The sequence below is a fragment of the Cydia fagiglandana genome, chromosome Z (genome assembly GCF_963556715.1).
Source record: "Cydia fagiglandana chromosome Z, ilCydFagi1.1, whole genome shotgun sequence".
NCBI lineage: Eukaryota > Metazoa > Arthropoda > Insecta > Lepidoptera > Tortricidae > Cydia > Cydia fagiglandana.
In genome coordinates this window covers 14,989,657-15,008,655 of record NC_085959.1, presented here as the reverse complement: position 1 = coordinate 15,008,655, position 18,999 = coordinate 14,989,657, and the positions used below count along the sequence as shown (strand labels likewise).

The following is an 18,999-nucleotide window of genomic DNA, read 5'->3' as shown; positions in this document are numbered from 1 at the left end:
CTAGATTCCTAGTAATTTTGACCAAAAGTACCTGTTCATCCACCGAATAAGCTTGTATTTCATACATCATTGATTTTTTTTCACGTACTTAACTATTTTCTATAGATCCATTATCCTCCTTAGGCCCAACCACACTAGAAAAAAGTCTTAATTAGAAACTTAGTGTTGAATATTATCGTAGAAAATACAGATAATATTGTTTTGTTTAAAAATTTAACGACTCAAAACAAAAGCAATTCGGTTTCCAACGAATATGATTTAAATTGTTATTGAACTTAATAAATATTTACTATAAAGAAACAGTGAGCACTAGGAAAGGCCGTAACAGGATAAGCTCTAAGAGATTCTGCCCAACCCATTCGAGTATGGGCTTGTAATTTTTATGGCTCTACATTAGTAATTAAAATACAACTTTTCAGCCTCCTAAACTAAATTAGATTTTATTAAATATATTTTTTTTTGGCCAACCGATTTTAGATAGATACATCACTTATGTTTTACATCTCAATTTTTATTTATGTACTTCCACGTTAGAGACCGCTCATTGTTTATGAGTGATACACCCACCGACGAGTTATAATATGTTTTAGCTGTGGTTGAACGTGGAGATATATTTCAGACGAAACACTTAGCTTATACAGGCACGGCCTTTTTTAACTTCTAGTACTACCATATCGTCTGTTTTATATGCCACAAACCAATGTCAAGATCATGCCTACGTTAGTTAGGTTAGGCAATCTGACTGAAAAAATCTGTAATCATTACTTTATGCTCAATGTAGGTGATGAATTAAATAATCCTCCAATCAGTTTCTAAAAGGACTGATTCAATATATTATTAGTAGCACCCTGCATATACGTACAGGATCACCAGAGGGGCTACCGCAAAAACCGAAATTCGCAAATTGCGGGGATCTTTCTCTTTTACTCCAATGAAGGCGTAATAAGAGTGACGGAGAAAGATGCCCGCAATTTGCGAACTTCGATGTTCGCGGTTATAGCCCTGCTTTCCCAACAGGGATGGGTTACGCTGCGTCGATAAGAATGTGTTATGCGTTCCCATAGACTAATTCATCTATAATAGATTAATAGCCTGATACATATGTATGTTGCCATTTTAGTGTTAACATATGATATGACTACGCGAAGCGCAGTTTTTATACCTATAAATGTGTGGAAATCATGTTTGAAAACACGCGTATAATTCCTGAAATAAAAATAATACATTTTACGATAACATAATATTACAAACTTAGTGTTTTTAGGCGTATTAATGATATGAACTGCTAGAAAATAAATTTTAAACTGTTAATTTATCATGTATATAGTTGATCCTACGTACTTAATTAAAATTATGAATATTAATACTGGAGATTTAAAATTAATCTATGATAAAAATAATATTTACATTACAATAATTATTCTAATGTTTTACTGATATTTCTAATTCAATATAAGTAAGTAATATAATTTATATTTTATAAACATTCCTGGGTCTTCATAAAGTGTTGGTATTGGTATTCAGAGGGCCGATTTTTGAAATTCGACCACTCGTTTTCGTGTATTTCGTTAAATGATATCTCCACTACTAGGCGTTTAAATTCTACTAATAGAATTGAAATCGAGTGGCCAATACCACTAGATTGCTATTTTCGGTCGCTCGTATTTCAAAAATGAGTATTTCGCCGTTTTCCACTGATTTTCGAGTGACGAAATCGAGCGTTCGAAATTAAAAAATGGGCCCCCAGGGGGCCTAACGCGCACCACGTTCGACGTGTTGCCTCTCTGTCACACTTTGGTACGAATTTACAAGTGCGACAGAGAGACCATACGTCGAACGTGGTTCGCGGTAGGCCCTCAGGTCTCACGGCATCAAAGAGCCAGCAGTGTTGCCCGTTGCCTTAACTTGCAACTGTCCCACATCCGACGAATGTGGATTGTGGAACCATTATCAAAGTGTTTCTTTATAAGCGAGTGTTGTCTTACATCTCTCTGTTTTATTCGTACGATCTACACCTACACTTTAATTTCCTGCGCGAAAAATAGTCGATTGCTAGTCACTTTCTTCGCCGGTCGGACAGGTTCCTTTATGATTCGTTTCAATACCTTCGTATTTCAAATTATGTCAAGTGCAGCGTTAATAAACGTGTCATTAAGCTCTTGGTGTTTGAAAACATCTATTATTCTATTATAAAAGACCAATTTATACTTGTACTTACTTACTTATACTTACTTTCCTTATGAGGAGTGTCTTTTAAGGGGCTTATTTAATTGTATATTTTTTCAAGAAAAAAATACGACCACGGTTTTTATTTCGAGATTATGATTGTATGACAAAGGTTATCTTATGTGATTGAATAATTATTTGATTAATATGGATAAGTTATGTCGATACAAACTCTAGAAATAAAGCAATATTTTTTTGGACTTTGAGGTCTTACTTAATGTAGGTTTCAGAGTGAAAAATTTATTGTCATTCACGTCACGTTATAAATAAATATATGAATACTATGAATATGATTGAGACCTACTTGAAATCGAATAAATTAATCTACGATTTCTCACCCAATGATAAGAATGTATTTTTTAAGTCTCTAATAGTATCGGTATAGCGAATATTATTAAATCAACAAGCGATATGCTTAGGTATTTTAGCTTGTTATAGAATTTATAAGCAGTTTTAATCCTAACTTTGATAATTGAACCTTTTTTTAGAGAACAAGGATAGACTATAACTACTACTATACTACTGTACTAATATAGCTGTAACATCAGTGAAATTACCTAATTTACTGTATTAATTAGAACTGTATTTGTAGTTAAAAAAAATGAAATACTTATGTCCTTTTCAAAAGACACTCCTCATACCTAAAATGTATGAAAGGGTACGCTATAAGAGTTGTTTAAGATGTAGGTAGGTAGTATTCACGCAGTCCCATTAAGTTCTTCCCAAAACAACATGATTATTGGTTACAACTAGAACTGCTTTCATTTTGGAAGATATAATTAGGAATATATAAACGTACAACACGCTTTAAAATCTGAACTTTCTAAAATTGTATTCATTTATCGTACTACCTACCTATGTACCTATAGTTATCCCACTGTTGCGCCACTATGAATGATTGGTATTTTTTATAAATTATAATCGTTAAATCCTGAAAAGGTGAAAATTTTTTTTTTATTTAAATCTCATTTAAATGTGATATCGTTATGTGCATTTACCTTGTAATACAATATCTACTGTGTACTGTATCTTGCATTCCAATTTCTATGTTAATATTTATATAACCATTCCATAATGTTTTGAAATGTGAACTTCACCTTATGTATACTCGTCAGTCGTCATTCATATTTAACAGTTAGCTGTGACATACATTCACGAGCAATTATGACTATTATGAGTTCCAATCGCGACTCCAGATTTCATTCTTAAATTTCAATGCATGCTCAACTGCTGTCCAAGACGATTCTAAAATAACGAATCATCTGAGGTAAGTAATAGGTAGTTTTCTTGACTTTATTTGGATCATTTTCATTATTTCTTTTATGTTCATAGCCAGAACTGTGTAAACACTCCTAAGTTCTACCTTAGCGCACTTGCCCTATAAAATTTAACTTGAAGAATTTGACCGGGTACGCCTGTACTTCGCCATTCATTGAGACAAGTAAATAAACTTCTCATAGCTATACGACTTTAGCAGACCGAGGGCATATTTTCTTGCATGACTAGTCGCGTCTCGTTCTGTACATTATACCGGGTGTGGCCTGTAATACGAGCAAAAAATTAAACTGTAGGCTGTACTCCTCATACTGACCAACATTTCCTCAGCAATTTTAAAAAATAACTTGGGGTTTGATTTCTAATACACTTTAAAGTTTATTCTAAGACGCAATGTATTGCGAATTTTGTTATGTTTAAGGCGTGACAAGCAACGTCAATCACAATGATGTGGCGTGGCGATGGCGTCCATTGCAGATAATATTTATTTTGTATGAAAAATAAGGAGTCTAAAAACTTCATAATTTTTAAAAGTTGTTGAAATAAAGTGTCTCCGTTTGAGGAGTACAATCTATGTTTTAATTATTTGCTCATGTTACAGGCCAAACCCGGTATATACCTACACTTAACAAGTTGTAATATTAAATGTGAGGAGTCGTAGGGAGCGCCCTACGATAAGGGTGAGCATCTACCAACACTGAGCGAGGAAAAATTCCACCAATTAGAAAGCCAATAGAAAATTTTACGCACCAATGGAAACGCTCGCACCACCCCACTACCGCAGTCATCTGTGGTGGGTCGCACACTATTAAGGCTTCTACAAGTCGTTGCAACAAATGGCATGCAATTTTAAATAATTGCTGGCTTCGTAGGAGAAACGAATTCAATCGATCGATTAAGGGCCAGTTGCACCAACCACATTTGACAGACTGATCAACGTCAGCCGGCGCGCCCCGATGCTTTACTATGAAACTTTCCATACATAATTATTTAGCGAACTCTTTAACGATACGAACGGTTTGGTGTAACCGACCCTAAATGTCACAATGTATTGCAAATCGTATGCGATTATCTGTAACGTTGTAGGGGAAATTAAGCGAACAATTATTCGTCTAGTTGTTTTGACCTGTTTGTATATGTACGATTGTCGATTGGTAATATCATGTAATATATATATATTGCATAATATACTCACGTTTCTTAAATAAAAGAATACTATTAGGTATTTGAGTGTAATCGATTTTACACGTCAATGTGATTTTAAAAATGTATCTTGGTCATATATGAATGTACTTAATTCATGTCAATAAATTGTATCAAATAAACTTGTTTTTTTTTTATTGTTAGAATAAAGCAATCCCACAAAGTACTCTCTTAACTATACAATCATAGGTACTATCACACCTTTCACACAATTATGGCTTACAACTATCAAATTAATTAAAAAAACCCCAGCATTTTGCAAAAAAAAAAACATTTTATGTACCTACTTACTCCTTTGTTTAACTTGGGTCTTAAGTTAAATTAAAGATTGAGATATGTTAAAAATATATTTTAATACTTAGTTCAAAAAGTAGGTACCTAAACACATTTGTATAAGTGAAAATAACGATAACTTAAATTATTACAAATTAACTAACTGATCGGCTACTGAAATTTGACCCAGCTAACCACTTCTGTGACTGTTGTTGAGAACATCACATTATTGTCTTTGTTAAGATAATAGACGGTTTGCCTTATTGTCGGGAAAGTTTAGATTTGGACAATTTTCAGTAACGACCAACGCTCAGTCGGCCCAATTCGAACAATGGTTATAAGATGTCACAGTTACACGATACCGATCTTTCATTGTCAAAAGTGACTTTTTCGGCTGAAGAGCGGTCACTTTTGATACGGACAGATCGGTATCGTATCGCTGTGATATCTTATAAGCACTGTTCGAATAGGGCCGTGAGCCGAACACACCTTAATTTACGAGGACTTACTATAGAATGTACATCGGTATATCTTTAAGTTAATTAAATAAAACTTACGGATGAGAATATTGTTACATTTGTTACGAATGTTGTAATATTAACTATAGATTGTCAAGCAAATCTTGTCAGTAGAAAGAGGCGCGAAATTCAAATTTTCTATGAGGCCTTATCCCTTCGCGCATACATTTTTCAAATTTGCCGCCTTTTTATACTGACAAGATCTGCTTGACCATCTATAAATAGAAATCTTAGTAAAATACTTGAAAATTTCACCGATATTTTTTTCTAAAATTATCTATTTACGTGCCTACTCTCCACAGCAATTAAAAATCTAATAATGACTTATTGTCTTCATGTACATAACTATGTTGGATTGTCGGAACATTCCTGTTGTAATTGCATTGCATAATGAATGTTTCAATATTGTGTTTTTGCATTTAATAATAACTAAAAACGAATATTTTGTTAATATTTTCCACATTGAACGGAATTAAAACTTAAACAGTAATTCATAATTCAGCTAGATTTATTTCTGGAATTTTTAACATCTCATGGGTGTCCCATCGGGGTTGGTGGGCATTTTAGGTTTGCATACTTTTTTTCTACCGCTGGGTCCACTGACCATAGTGCAAGTGAAAGTAAAATATCCGCAAGATGATGATTTCGTGTAATACGTGTGTGAATATTGTTTTCTGATATTATTTTCCCCGTCTAAATCTCCTGTTATTGTCTTTGATACTGAGACATATCTGTTATTATCATCTTTATTGTTATTAGAGTAAGATCGCAAGTCCTTTGGCGCTACATATTTCCCGTGAGGCGGCACGTTAGGGTTAGGGTACATGTATTTCACTTTACCACTTCCAGGAGTTATTGCCACTGTTTGAGCTTGTGATGGAGAACGTCTCGACCCAATGGCGTAAGTGTTTTGCTTGGAAGCCACTGATTTGATGCTCCCTGTAAATCCGACGGGTATGGTATAACCTCCGGTTCCGGGTACACTCTCGCCGGGCTGATAGACTTTGCTTTCGTCTGGTCTTGGATCAGTATTTTTTTGTGTTATTACAGCGTCTTGACCATGCAAGGCCCCTAATACAATGTGTTGCGTATTTCCGCCGGTACTTTGTTTGATTTCAAAACTTTTTCTGCTCGGACTATGCAGAGATTGATGTGTCTCGGTGTCTTTTCCAAAGTCATCATAGTTGTACTCTCCATCCACCGGGTCACTACCTTCAGGGCCAAACCCTCCGTCTGCATCGTAATCTTCTGTAGGATTATCTTCTTTATCACTCGTATAGTCGAAATCGTTATTATTTGCATATGGCGGTTGGAACGATCGTGTGTTTCCTGCTGGAGGCGGGCTTGTGGGAGCTGCTTTATTCTCATTGCCAGGAATATGGTGATCCAGGTGGCTATGACTGGCCATTCTGCTTCTAGACTGGTCCTGTGGTTTTTCGGTTATATTGAGAACATTGTTTTGTACGTCATTTATGTCAGGCAAAGGCAAAGGTGTTACCTCTGGTGGTCTCTCTGTGTCATCAACGTTTATATTTACATCGCTTTTATCAAAAACGTCGATTTTGTTGAAAGGTAGTCGACTGGCGAATACTGCATCTTTATCCAAACTAGCTCCCGATTGAGCTGCTCCAGTATATTTGATTCCATATTTGAATGTGCCTTCCAGCTGTGATTGTGACTCTCCTATGCGCCCGTTAGAATGAGAAGACGCTTTACCAGCGCCTACAAATGGGGTTTTAAATAGGTCATGATTTGCTTTATCGCTATCTTTAAATGGGGTAAAACCGATCTGAGCCTGGGAAGAAGTACTTCCTGGACCACGAGCTTGGGCCTCCGCTGATCCTCCTTTAACTCCACCTTGGACCTGGGTATTAGATGAATGCATTACTCCATCGCTTTGAGCACCCGAGGTTAAAGAGCCAGTTTCAGAGCCAAGATTAACATTCGCTTGTGATTTACTATTCCTGCTATGTCCTTGAGCAATACTGATTGCGCCGTGTTTTCCTCCTGATACTTCACTTTGTGCTCCTTTACTTTCGTCACTTATTTCAGCTTGAGCTTCAAATGTGCCACTTCCTGCGTATGTTCCGCTGACTTGTGTTTTGGCCCGACCTTTATTATTTCCTCCGTTAGAAGAAGCCAAGGCCATGGTTCCGTTTGCGTTTTGTGTAATACTCGATTCTGCTTGAGAATCGTCTCCGTCAGCTGCTATAGAATTTGGATCAATCACGTTTTGTGGCGGACCTGAAACAAAGTATAAGTTTAGTTTTGAATAATTTTACGGTTTAGACTCACTTGTTTTTTAGTCACTCGCGCGACATGTTTCGGAGAGCCTAGGTCCTTTCGTTACGTACCACGTAAAATACGTGAAGTGATCGAGATTGGGCGGCGCCCTATTTCAATCGGGATAGCGGCTGGGCTGTGCCGCCAGCATGGAAGCCTGTGCTTCATCAGTAGAATACCAGTGACAGTGTAGCGGACATAGTGAGTTCGTGTTGTGTATCGCTACAAGTGTTAGGTGACCCAAGCCCAAACACCCCACTATGCCCGCCTACAATAACAGCGGAAGACCTCCCCCAACCTGTTTTCTCGGCGCGCGCGCAGCGTGCGACGCGGCGTGCGGCAGTGCGCGATACACGGCCGTCGTGAACGCTGCTCGCACTGTTAGTGCTTGAGAAAGGAGACCTAGGCTCTCCGAAACATGTCGCGCAAGTGACTAAAAACAAGTGAGTCTAAACCGTAAAATTTTTCAATGTTAGTATGTCTCACAACAGTTTAAATTCGATTATAAGTTTAGTGTTCAGTGGTATTTAAATTCTGGTTTTTTGGCCTAACTTGCCAGAGGAAATAATTTGTCAGACCACAATATTCCGTAGCTATAAAGTTAGATTTATTATAATATTATTAAACGATAAACGTAGCATTTTCGTTCAATCAAAAAACCTACCCCTACTGGTTTTATCTATTGAATGCGGAAAGCAAAACTAGCCAATCAATTAATTAGCTAATTTTGCAAAAAATAAGCATTGTAGATCGGGCCCGAGGTGCCAACCTGCACATCGATTAAAGCTGAGATCTAACATGGTGTTTAGAGCATCAAACCTTTCTGATGAACCTATGTGTTAGGTTGGGTATAGGAAAATAGGGTGTAATGGTCTTACTTTGGTTTCCACTAGTATCAGGAACCTAAAAAAAGAAACAATATTATTGTACAATGCTGTATATAACAGTTATAAGAAAGAAATTACAAGTACAAAATAATACGGTCAAATTGATAACTTTCTCATTTTTTTGAAGTCAGATATAAAGGGGATGAGAGTCGTGGTGGCAGGCTCTAGAGTTGCTAAAAGGCTTAAGGCCTAGTCTACTAGGGTGAGATAGATCATTTTGCCTTCTACTTGTAACTATAAAATAGTGTTTTAATACAACTACTTATTCTTCTTATTGAATATCAGTTACTACCAGTAGGAGTCCAGTACACAATACTCTTATACCATGGTGGTTCTCATGGAACACCATGATGATGATGAGAGATGTTAGCACGGGCTGGTAACAACCAGCCCGAGCTAACATTCTACTTCCAATTTAAATCACTTTAGTGTAGAAGCTGTTGAGTTGCTCCAACCTAAACGTTAAAGTTGCTAACTTTTAAATATGTATGAATATTGCTTTAATTAACAATATTCGGATCTGCGACAAAATTACAGGCAATGAAATAATAGTCACTCACTGTCTGTTCATGTCCCTGTCCGCCAGGTTGATTGTTCCATCCTGAAGTGCCCGGTCCACTCGGTTGATTAGTACCCTGTCCATCTGGTTGATTATTCCACCCTGGAGTACCAGGTCCGCTTGGTTGATAACTACCCTGTCCCCCGGGTTGATTGCTGCCCTGTCCGCCGGATTGATTGTTCCACCCTGAAGTACCCGGTCCATTTGGTTGATAACTGCCCTGTCCCCCGGGTTGATTACTGCCCTGGCCATTAGGTTGATTATTCCATCCAGGACTACTTGATACTCCAGGTTGATTGTTCCATTCTGAAGTACCCTGTCCGCCTGGTTGATTGTTCCAGCCTGGAGTACCCAGTCCACTTGGTTGATAACTACCCTGTCCGCCAGGTTGATTGTTCCATCCTGGAGTGCCCGGTCCGCTTGGTTGATAACTACCCTGTCCGCCAGGTTGATAAGCACCCTGTCCTCCAGGTTGATAAGTACCCTGTCCCCCAGGTTGAAAAACACCCTGTCCCCCAGGTTGATAAGCACCCTGTGACCCAGGTTGATTACCACCCAGTCCACCAGGTTGATAAGTACCCTGTCCCCCCGGTTGATTACCACCCAGTCCACCAGGTTGATAAGTACCCTGTCCCCCAGGTTGATTACCACCCAGTCCACCAGGTTGATAAGTACCCTGTCCCCCAGGTTGATTACCACCCAGTCCACCAGGTTGATAAGTACCCTGTGCCCCAGGTTGATTACCACCCAGTCCGCCAGGTTGATAAGTACCCTGTCCCCCAGGTTGATTACTACCCAGTCCCCCAGGTTGATAAGCACCCTGTCCCCCAGGTTGATTACCACCCAGTCCGCCAGGTTGATAATTACCCTGTCCCCCAGGTTGATTACTACCCTGTCCGCCAGGTTGATAAGCACCCTGTCCCCCAGGTTGATTACTACCCTGTCCGCCAGGTTGATAAGCACCCTGTCCGCCAGGTTGATAAGCACCCTGTCCTCCAGGTTGATAAGTACCCTGACCCCCAGGTTGATAAGCACCCTGTCCCCCAGGTTGATTACCACCCTGTCCCCCAGGTTCATTACCACCCAGTCCGCCAGGTTGATAAGTACCCTGTCCCCCAGGTTGATATATACCCTGTCCGCCAGGTTGATAAGTACCCTGTCCCCCAAGTTGATTATTACCCTGTCCCCCAGGTTGATAAGCACCCTGTCCCCCAGGTTGATAAGCACCCTGACCCCCAGGTTGATAAGTACCCTGTCCTCCAGGTTGATTACTACCCTGGCCCCCAGGTTGATAAGTGCCCAGTCCCCCAGGTTGATTATTCCATGGACTACCTGGTGCGCCTGGTTGGTTGTTCCCTCCCATGTTAAATATAGTCGGGCTTGTGTTGCCGTTAATGCCGGATCCATCTCCACCTGTTCCTATGTATTGGGGAGGATTCGGACCTACGACACAGCAAAAAATGGTCGACCCTTGTCGAACGCCCGGCGCAATTCCTGTCATAAGGGACAAATCTTTACCAAAGAATGGAGGAAAAAAGGGTGTACCTGGTCCACTTCCATAACTACCCGGTCCCCCTCCCGAGATACCCGGACCACCACCACCGCCTAAACTACCTGGCCCGCCTCCATAACTGCCCGGTCCACCTGCTACACTACCCGGACCACCTACACTACCTGGGCCACCTAGGTAACTACCCGGTCCCCCTCCTTGGATACCCGGTCCACTTCCTACACTACCCGGACCACCTCCTACACTACCTGGTCCACCTCCATAACTACCAGGCCCCCATCCTTGGATACCCGGTCCACCTCCTTGGATACCCGGTCCTCCTCCTTGGATACCTGGTCCACCACCTACACTACCCGGACCACCTACACTACCTGGCCCACCTCCATAACTACCCGGTCCCCCGCCTTGGATCCCTGGTCCACTTCCATAACCACCCGGCCCGCCACCGTAACTACCAGGTCCTCCTCCTTGGATACCCGGTCCACCTACATTACCGGGCCCGCCTCCGTAACTACCCGGTCCTCCTCCTTGGATACCTGGTCCACCACCTACACTACCCGGACCACCTACACTACCTGGCCCACCTCCATAACTACCCGGTCCCCCGCCTTGGATCCCCGGTCCACTTCCATAACCACCCGGCCCGCCACCGTAACTACCAGGTCCTCCTCCTTGGATACCCGGTCCACCTACATTACCGGGCCCGCCTCCGTAACTACCCGGTCCTCCTCCTTGGATACCTGGTCCACCACCTACACTACCCGGACCATCTACACTACCTGGCCCACCTCCATAACTACCCGGTCCCCCGCCTTGGATCCCCGGTCCACTTCCATAACCACCCGGCCCGCCACCGTAGCTACCAGGTCCTCCTCCTTGGATACCCGGTCCACCTCCTGTACTACCCGGACCACCCACTACACTACCCGGCCCACCTCCATAACTACCCGGTCCCCCGGCTTGGATCCTCGGTCCACTTCCATAACCACCCGGCCCGCCACCGTAGCTACCAGGTCCTCCTCCTTGGATACCCGGTCCACCTCCTACAATACCCGGGCCACCTCCTATACTACCCGGCCCCCCTCCTTGGAAACCCGGTCTACCTCCTACACTACCCGGACCTACTCCATAACTACCCGGGCCACCACCTACACTACCCGGGCCACCTACACTACCCGGGACACCTCCATAACTACCCGGACCACCTCCGTAATTACCTGGGCCCCCTCCATAACTTCCTGGTCCCCCTCCATGGCTAACGGGGCCACCAGCATAAGTGCCCGGTCCCCCACCTTGGATACCCGGCCCCCCTCCGTAACTACCTGGGCCACCTACACTACCTGGTCCACCTAAACTACCTGGTCCTCCACCATAACTTCCTGGTCCTGCTCGGCTGCCTGGCCCACCTCCATAACTACCCGGACCACCCCCATTACTATCCGGTCCCCCTCCTTGATCCCAGTTCCCACCACCAGGGCCCCCTGTTGGACGTCGTAAGCTTTCTGCGCCAGGTACGTAACGGTCAACACATTCATCGCAACTAGGATCATACATTGACTGACTCTGAGCTTGTCCCATACCGCTTTTGCCACCTGTAAAATGAATAACATTTTTAATGAAACCCCGTTTCGTTCTAGTAATAGATTGACAAAAGATAAGTCTAGAAACCGGACTAATCCCAATAAGGCCTAGTTTAAGTACCCTCTGGGTTGGAAGGTCAGGTGGCAGTCGCTAAAACTAGTGCATACGCCAATTCTAGGGATTCGTTGCCAAATGGACTCCATGCTCTCATGAGTCGTGGTAAAAATGTCGGGATAACGCGAGGAAGAATTTTGTTAATTTTTTTTGTCCTGCCGAAAGCGTAACTTTTCCATATTTTCTTTTAATATGAAATTTAGACCTATTTAAATTGAGATACTTACTGACAACAGCTTTAGACGTATCTGCTGCAGAAATTGCCTCAGCTTTGCCGTCATCCTTTGACCCTTGATCGATTGCCAAGTATTGAGACTGCGTCTGCCCTCTGAACCGTCCCCTGTACGAAGCCTGTCTGCGTTGCCTTAATCCTGTCTGGTAATCTAAGCTCCAGTCGCTCAAAGAGTCCATTGGTAGATGTATGGTCGTTTTACATGTTGTCACCGTAACATCGTTACCCGGTGAATAGACCTGTCAAAAACACATGGAAATCAAAAATGTATTTTGGATTGTTCCTTTGCTGTCTATATAAAAGTGTGAGAGAGAGACTAAACTCGCTTCCTAGGGTTCCGTGATTTCACAGATTTTCTACAAAGTACCTACGTATGGCAATATTTTTTTTAATTGAACGATATATTTAAAAAATAACACGTTTATGCTTATAAGCATAATCAATTTTAAATGTTTAACATAAGTTGTACATATTAATGACAGTTATAGTGACATTAGAATCATATTTAAGTAGAGAGGTATAATCAAACTTGACCGATAAGCAAATAATGAGTTTGCGAACCATACGTTATATACATTATAAATTTCAAAAATGGAATGTCTATTCGAATACTAAACTCACACATGCATTAGTACATTACGATACAAGTGAGAAAAGTAGGAAATTCGGAACAAGTGTGGAACTATGCATAAATTAAAACAATCGCAGTGAGTAAGTACCTACTATAATAGCAGTCTTAAAATGAATGAAAAAAAACTTATACTTCAAGTGCAATAAGGACTTTTCTATCTGAAATTCCAACAAAAGTTCTGATAGAAACGTCCTTAAAGCAGATGAAGCATGGACCTTTCTCTGATAGAAAGCCACATTTGATGACATTGAATAGGTAAATAAAGTGTTTCCATGCAGTCGTTGCTAGGGGATGCACACGAAACATAACGTAACGTTTGATTTTACTCAACATAAATTTTCATACCCGGGCTTACTCGTATATACCTATACAGGGTGGAAAAAAATTATGGCCTGGAGGGAAAGTGCCTTAAAACCTTAGCTCATTTGACTTAACGAAAACATTATTTTATTTTTAAAAATAATATAAAAAACCTTTGAATGAAGTATTGTTTCTATTTTAAAATAAAAGAGTGTTTCCTTTTAGTAAAATGAGCTAACTAAAGGTTTTAAGGCACTTTCTCTCCAGGGCCTATAATTGTATTCCACACTGTATGAAAATCGATTCTTAAGGAGTAAACACCAAAAACTGTGTTTCTCTACCTGCCCTGCCTACCCAGTTCGTTTCAATGCGTTAGCGTGCAATCCTGAAAAGTTGAAAGAAATACTTATGCTTTTTTAATTATGTTCAAAATTCAAATAATACCTAATCTATAATTTATATGGTTTTATATGAAACTCTTTAAATAAAATAAGTACGCCTTCTCATTCTCAATGAGGAACGTGTTGCCTCAATCAAATATCGATTGGCCTATTTACGATAACGTTTAGTAGGTCGACAAAAAAGGTCAAGGCAATAAGGCCAACCTTGACAAAGAGAACTTTATCTTTCAAATATATTCAAACGAAATTTAATTGCCGCCGATTGCATGAAGAAAATCGTGAGATAAGACGCATCGGACCTTACAAACCAACACCCAAAAAGTTAAAATTCTGTACGTACTGTGTATTATATCATTTCCTATTTTATCACAGTGAGAATCAATATGAAAGCCGCTAGAAATCTGATTATTTATTGACACTGTGACGGGGTGCTAAATATTACAGAAATCAAATTTCTTAGTTGCAGAAATAAATTTATTCGCGTAGGAGTGCGGTAATTAGAAAGCACTTTCATGCAAAGCCAAACATTATATTCTTATTTATCGTGTCGCGACTTCCAGCGGTAACTTCCTATTTTTGGTCCAAGAAATTAGAAGAATAATCACATTATTCATTTAGACTGTTTATATCAGAATTATTGAAATGTACATACATTTAATTAATTGTCATTAATCGCACTGTTCAGTGTTCCTACTAATGATCACACCCCCGGGGTTTTGTTTGCGAGAACTATTTGTTTAAGTATTAAAAAAAACCGGACATGGGCAAGTTTGACTCGCCTAACGAGGGTTCCGTACTTTTTAGTATTTGTTGTTATAGCGGGCACACCAATACGGCATCTGTGAATATTTCAACTGTATACACAGACGGACAGACAGGCGGACAGTGGAGTCTTCGTAGGTAATAAGGGTCCCGTTTTTACCCTTTGGGTACGGAACCCTAAAAAGGTATAATTTACTATGAATTAAAATAGGTACTAAGCTCCAACTGTGCTTAGAAATGTTAAAATAGTTTAGGGTTTTACAGTTTTTTATACCTATTTTTTGGCTACATACGTCTAAGATGCACATGTTAACAGCAACTTCCTTCCAACATTCACCTTATTTCGTTGTACTGCACCTGATACTCGCCCTAATTCGTGTTGTACCGAAATTACCGAAAATATTAGCGATATTTTGAGCTGAGAATTACTTCGTACATTCCTACATTATATCACAAATACATTTTTGTGGAGTACAAATACAATAAATGCCTTAGTTATTAAAATCTTGAAAATACGTAATATAACTGCCGCAAATATTATCTGGTTTTAGTGTTGATAACGTCCCTCTATGTAGGTAACTACGTCCATCTCTAAATTCAGGTCACCGGCTAAGATAGCCACTTCCAAGTTACTTTATCGTTCAGCATTTTGTTATATCCGCGACCGAATTGTATTGTATAAATCTATTTTAACTTATGAATGTGAACTGGGAAGGTAATTATTTTTCCATACACCAGCTGGAAAAATAATGACCTTCCCAGTTCATTATTTTTCCAGCTGGTGTATGGTAAAGGCTTTTCTTGATTGTTCAATAAGTTCAATAACTGATGAGAGGGTTTCATTTTGTCCACATGTGGAGCTCAATGCTCCAAATGATGGAAATATGATGCAAATTTTGAGTTGTGTCCTTATTTTGGCTGGTAGAATTGACTTTTAAATTATGATTTTGAATGAAAAATAGTTAATAACGTTTTCATTTAGGTTTGGTTTGATGTTGTACGATTTTCCTCGCGTTGGTGTGGTGAAAAATTTTGTGTTTCACTCGTTGTCAAAATTTCTTTAACCCTCGTGCCTTGAAACCCTCGCAACGCTCATGGTTCATTATGGAATATCTCGCTTGCTCCGATGTCAATATTAAAACAAGCGGTTAAAGAACAACTTTGTCCCCTTGTAAAACCATAACTAAAAGTACTTATTAGTGTCACCTGGGGCCCATTTCTCAAAAGCTTGTAACTTGTAATACAAGTGGAAGTCCCTTTCTAACATACACTGTCAAAAAGTGACAACCGCTTGTATTACAAGTTACAAGCTTTTAAGAAACGGGCCCCTGACCGTAGTCTGTAATCAAATCTTACAAGTTAAATTTGATCCACTTTCTCGGTTTCCGATTGAGCTGAAATTTTGCATACATACGTAAGTCGGGTGACAATGCAATATTATGGTGTCATCGAGCTGATCTGATGATGGAGACCAGAGGTGGATATAAGAACTCTGTGATAAAACAACGAAACCTAATTGTGTTTGGGGTTTTTAGAATTGTCTCGATGAGTATTAATTGCCTGTGGAAGGAAAAGTACAATCAGCGATAAAAGCTTGTACCAAAAATGATTTTTTTGCCAAAAACTTAATTTAACCGATCTTAATAACGAGCATGAATTTAAATTACAGGAAGGAGCCAAAATAACCTAAAAGCATGTAATAACAAGTTATACAACGTGTAGGTGGAAAACGCTCAGTTTACGAGAAGTATGTAGTATGTACTTATATAAAAAAAACATATAATCGAATTGATAACCTCCTCCCTTGAGATTTGGAATAATGAGGTTGAAACGCCTTTTGGCAAACTCTGTAAGTACTAAATAGTACTAATTAAACAATCAAACGTGATCGAACGACATACAATTCAATGCCGATAAGTCTATCGCGATATTTTCTCATTTAAATATGAATGCCACACACGTCACATATACCTACTCGTGTAGTCCCAATTTCAAAAACCCATTTGCTCAACTTATCGGGTTTGACCGCTCACCCGTCTGATTTGTTCTCTGTTTTAGTTGCCAATTTCGCGCGACAGGCGCTTTGTGAAAAAACCTGATAAAAAGTTGATTAGAACCACAATATCACTAAAGCCAAAGCCAAAATGGGACTTATGTTGATATTTTTAGGTAATACTATCAGGATTATCGGTTTATGGGCGTCCACCGTATGTAATATTTACTTTACTGTGACATAATTTTCCCAACACCGGTCAAATACATTAAGCACCATAAGTAAGTAAATCTTAAATCACAATTCGCATGGCAGTTTTGTGCTCTTTTGTGAGTTAAGAGCTTAGGAGTAATTATAAAGGTATATCAAAAGTTACTTACTAATATTTGTTTATGGTCAAGAGATGTTTGAGAGTTGCTTATGCCGCATGCGTACTGCGGAGGGACCCGGTGCAGTTTCTTTTCGGCAAGGTGGATATCTCCGACTGCAAGCTGCCATACCCAGCACCGCTGGCTCACACGCTCTTGACACACGATTTTCACCTAAAATGTGTAAATAAAGGGATCAATCAGGTAATGCCGTGATCTGGGTGGCCTAGCGGTTATGGCCTTTACCAAGAATGCAGAAAACGCTGATTATATCCAGCTAATAAAAGTGAACTGTAGTACTGGTGAATAAAACTCAAAATATCATGCCCAAGATGCGAGGTCTGCAAGGTAACTTTACAATTTCTATTCGAATTTTTAAACAATGAATGCTACAAGCTGACTGACCAGCAATTTCGGAACTAAAGTTTTTCAATAGAAAGGAGGATGCATCAATTTATACATAGTCTTGCAGACATATTGGACTAGTCATTGAGTTTTCTCTTCTGTCGGCACTCCCGGAGTGCAACCTGTTGTTTTTTTTACATATGAGTTGAGAATTGTGATATATGTCTCAATGTTTTACACCCTAATTCCAATTCTTATTGCAGAATCGCCAGTAACTTCAACAGGTGGACTAGATACATTGTAGCATAAAATAACAAACTAAACGACATTTCGGAAAACCGAAACTAAATCATAGGGAATAAATAATTATTCATACTTGATGGGTGTCGGGTGGTATTCGGGCGGCTCTCAAAGTGCCGATGGTTGCGAAGATCAGTAGAGCGATGCGGGCGGCGCAGCCGGGCCGCGCGCGTGCGGGCGTGGGCCGCGGCGGGTAGGGTGCGCGCGCAGGACGCATGGCGACGTGCTGGGGCGCGACGACGCTCTGCCGAAACGCGCGCGCCAGCGCACTGTCCGCCGTTTGACCCATACTCGCGACCCGCAACCCAAGATGAACCCGCTATAGATATAAGTTCACCCACCCAATTTCGGCGATAGCGAATAGTTTTAGATATTAAGCGCATGAGAAATTAGGCAATTCATGATTAATTATTATTTATAGGCAAGTTTTTCATTGTTTATAATGATAATAACCTCCTACCCCCAAAAACATTACGAACTTGTACAGTCACCTGCAATATTATGTTACACAACAAAGGCCCCAAAAATATAAAAAAAAAATATATTTGTAGAGCCATAAGAGCGTGTCACATATTTTTGCGGCCTTCGAAGAGTAACATATTATTGCAGGTGACTGTACCTACCGAACTAAATTTAATATACTTGGTAAATATTTAGTAAGTACTTCAATTATGATTAGATAAAAATTTACTTTAAAAAAGAAAAACTACTTAAAAAAGTGTAAAATTAAATATTAGCCTTTTTATATGCACTAGCAACTGATAAGCTTGAAGTCGGTGCCAAGCCAAATCTTAAAATCGTCAAGACAATGTCGAACCTAATGGCAACCCTGGTGCGGTTCAAGAAGGAAACTCTATTATTACTCGTACTTCCATTACTTAGTTCCTTGGATTAATTATTGAATATTGTAAGTTGAGATTTTTTTAATTCTTAAAAAAAATCTCAACTTACAATATTCAATAATTCTTATAAGATATATGCAACATGCACAGCGACATGCAACTCAACTTTCATGAGCATATGAAAGCGTTGGCTACAAATTGCTATCGGAGGTTAGGGTTTGTGGTTCGGAATGCGCGAGATTTCGATGACGTCAGGGCTATTAAGTTAGTGTACACTGCGTTAGTCCGGAGTAAACTTCACTGAGAGAAAAGGATAACAAAAACACACTTAGAATTACAAAAATAAACTTAATCCGGGGACAAGGAGAGTCAACTAATAGTTAGGAACAAATTGAC

General features: G+C 40.0%; 2 protein-coding genes across 2 annotated transcripts; both read right to left on the bottom strand.

Annotated features, from left to right (window-relative positions):
• Window positions 1-5,461: 5,461 nt before the first annotated feature.
• Window positions 5,462-9,068, bottom strand: LOC134679337 (uncharacterized). Its single transcript, XM_063538239.1, has 2 exons — window positions 8,990-9,068; window positions 5,462-7,739 (listed from the first exon to the last, which is right to left on the bottom strand). Exons 1-2 carry the CDS (start codon window positions 9,066-9,068, stop codon window positions 6,019-6,021), a joined length of 1,800 nt encoding a protein of 599 aa, XP_063394309.1. The 3' UTR covers window positions 5,462-6,018.
• A 3,015-nt stretch (window positions 9,069-12,083) lies between these two features.
• On the bottom strand, window positions 12,084-18,093 carry LOC134679334 (uncharacterized). The gene is made up of 5 exons (XM_063538236.1): window positions 17,838-18,093; window positions 17,129-17,290; window positions 12,657-12,900; window positions 12,204-12,326; window positions 12,084-12,148 (listed from the first exon to the last, which is right to left on the bottom strand). Exons 1-5 carry the CDS (start codon window positions 18,048-18,050, stop codon window positions 12,084-12,086), a joined length of 807 nt encoding a protein of 268 aa, XP_063394306.1. The 5' UTR covers window positions 18,051-18,093.
• Between the last annotated feature and the right edge of the window lie 906 nt (window positions 18,094-18,999).

Excerpts from the sequence above, each read along its gene's own strand:
- LOC134679337 (XM_063538239.1), bottom strand. The coding sequence starts at position 9,068 with ATGTTAGCTCGGGCTGGTTGTTACCAGCCCGTGCTAACATCTCTCATC. Across the intron at positions 7,740-8,989 it reads GTTCCATGAGAACCACCATG|GTCCGCCACAAAACGTGATT; the intron begins GTATAAGAGTAT and ends ACTTTGTTTCAG.
- LOC134679334 (XM_063538236.1), bottom strand. The coding sequence starts at position 18,050 with ATGGGTCAAACGGCGGACAGTGCGCTGGCGCGCGCGTTTCGGCAGAGC. Across the intron at positions 17,291-17,837 it reads TACCACCCGACACCCATCAA|GTGAAAATCGTGTGTCAAGA; the intron begins GTATGAATAATT and ends TACACATTTTAG. Across the intron at positions 12,901-17,128 it reads TTGACCATAAACAAATATTA|GTCTATTCACCGGGTAACGA; the intron begins GTAAGTAACTTT and ends TGTTTTTGACAG.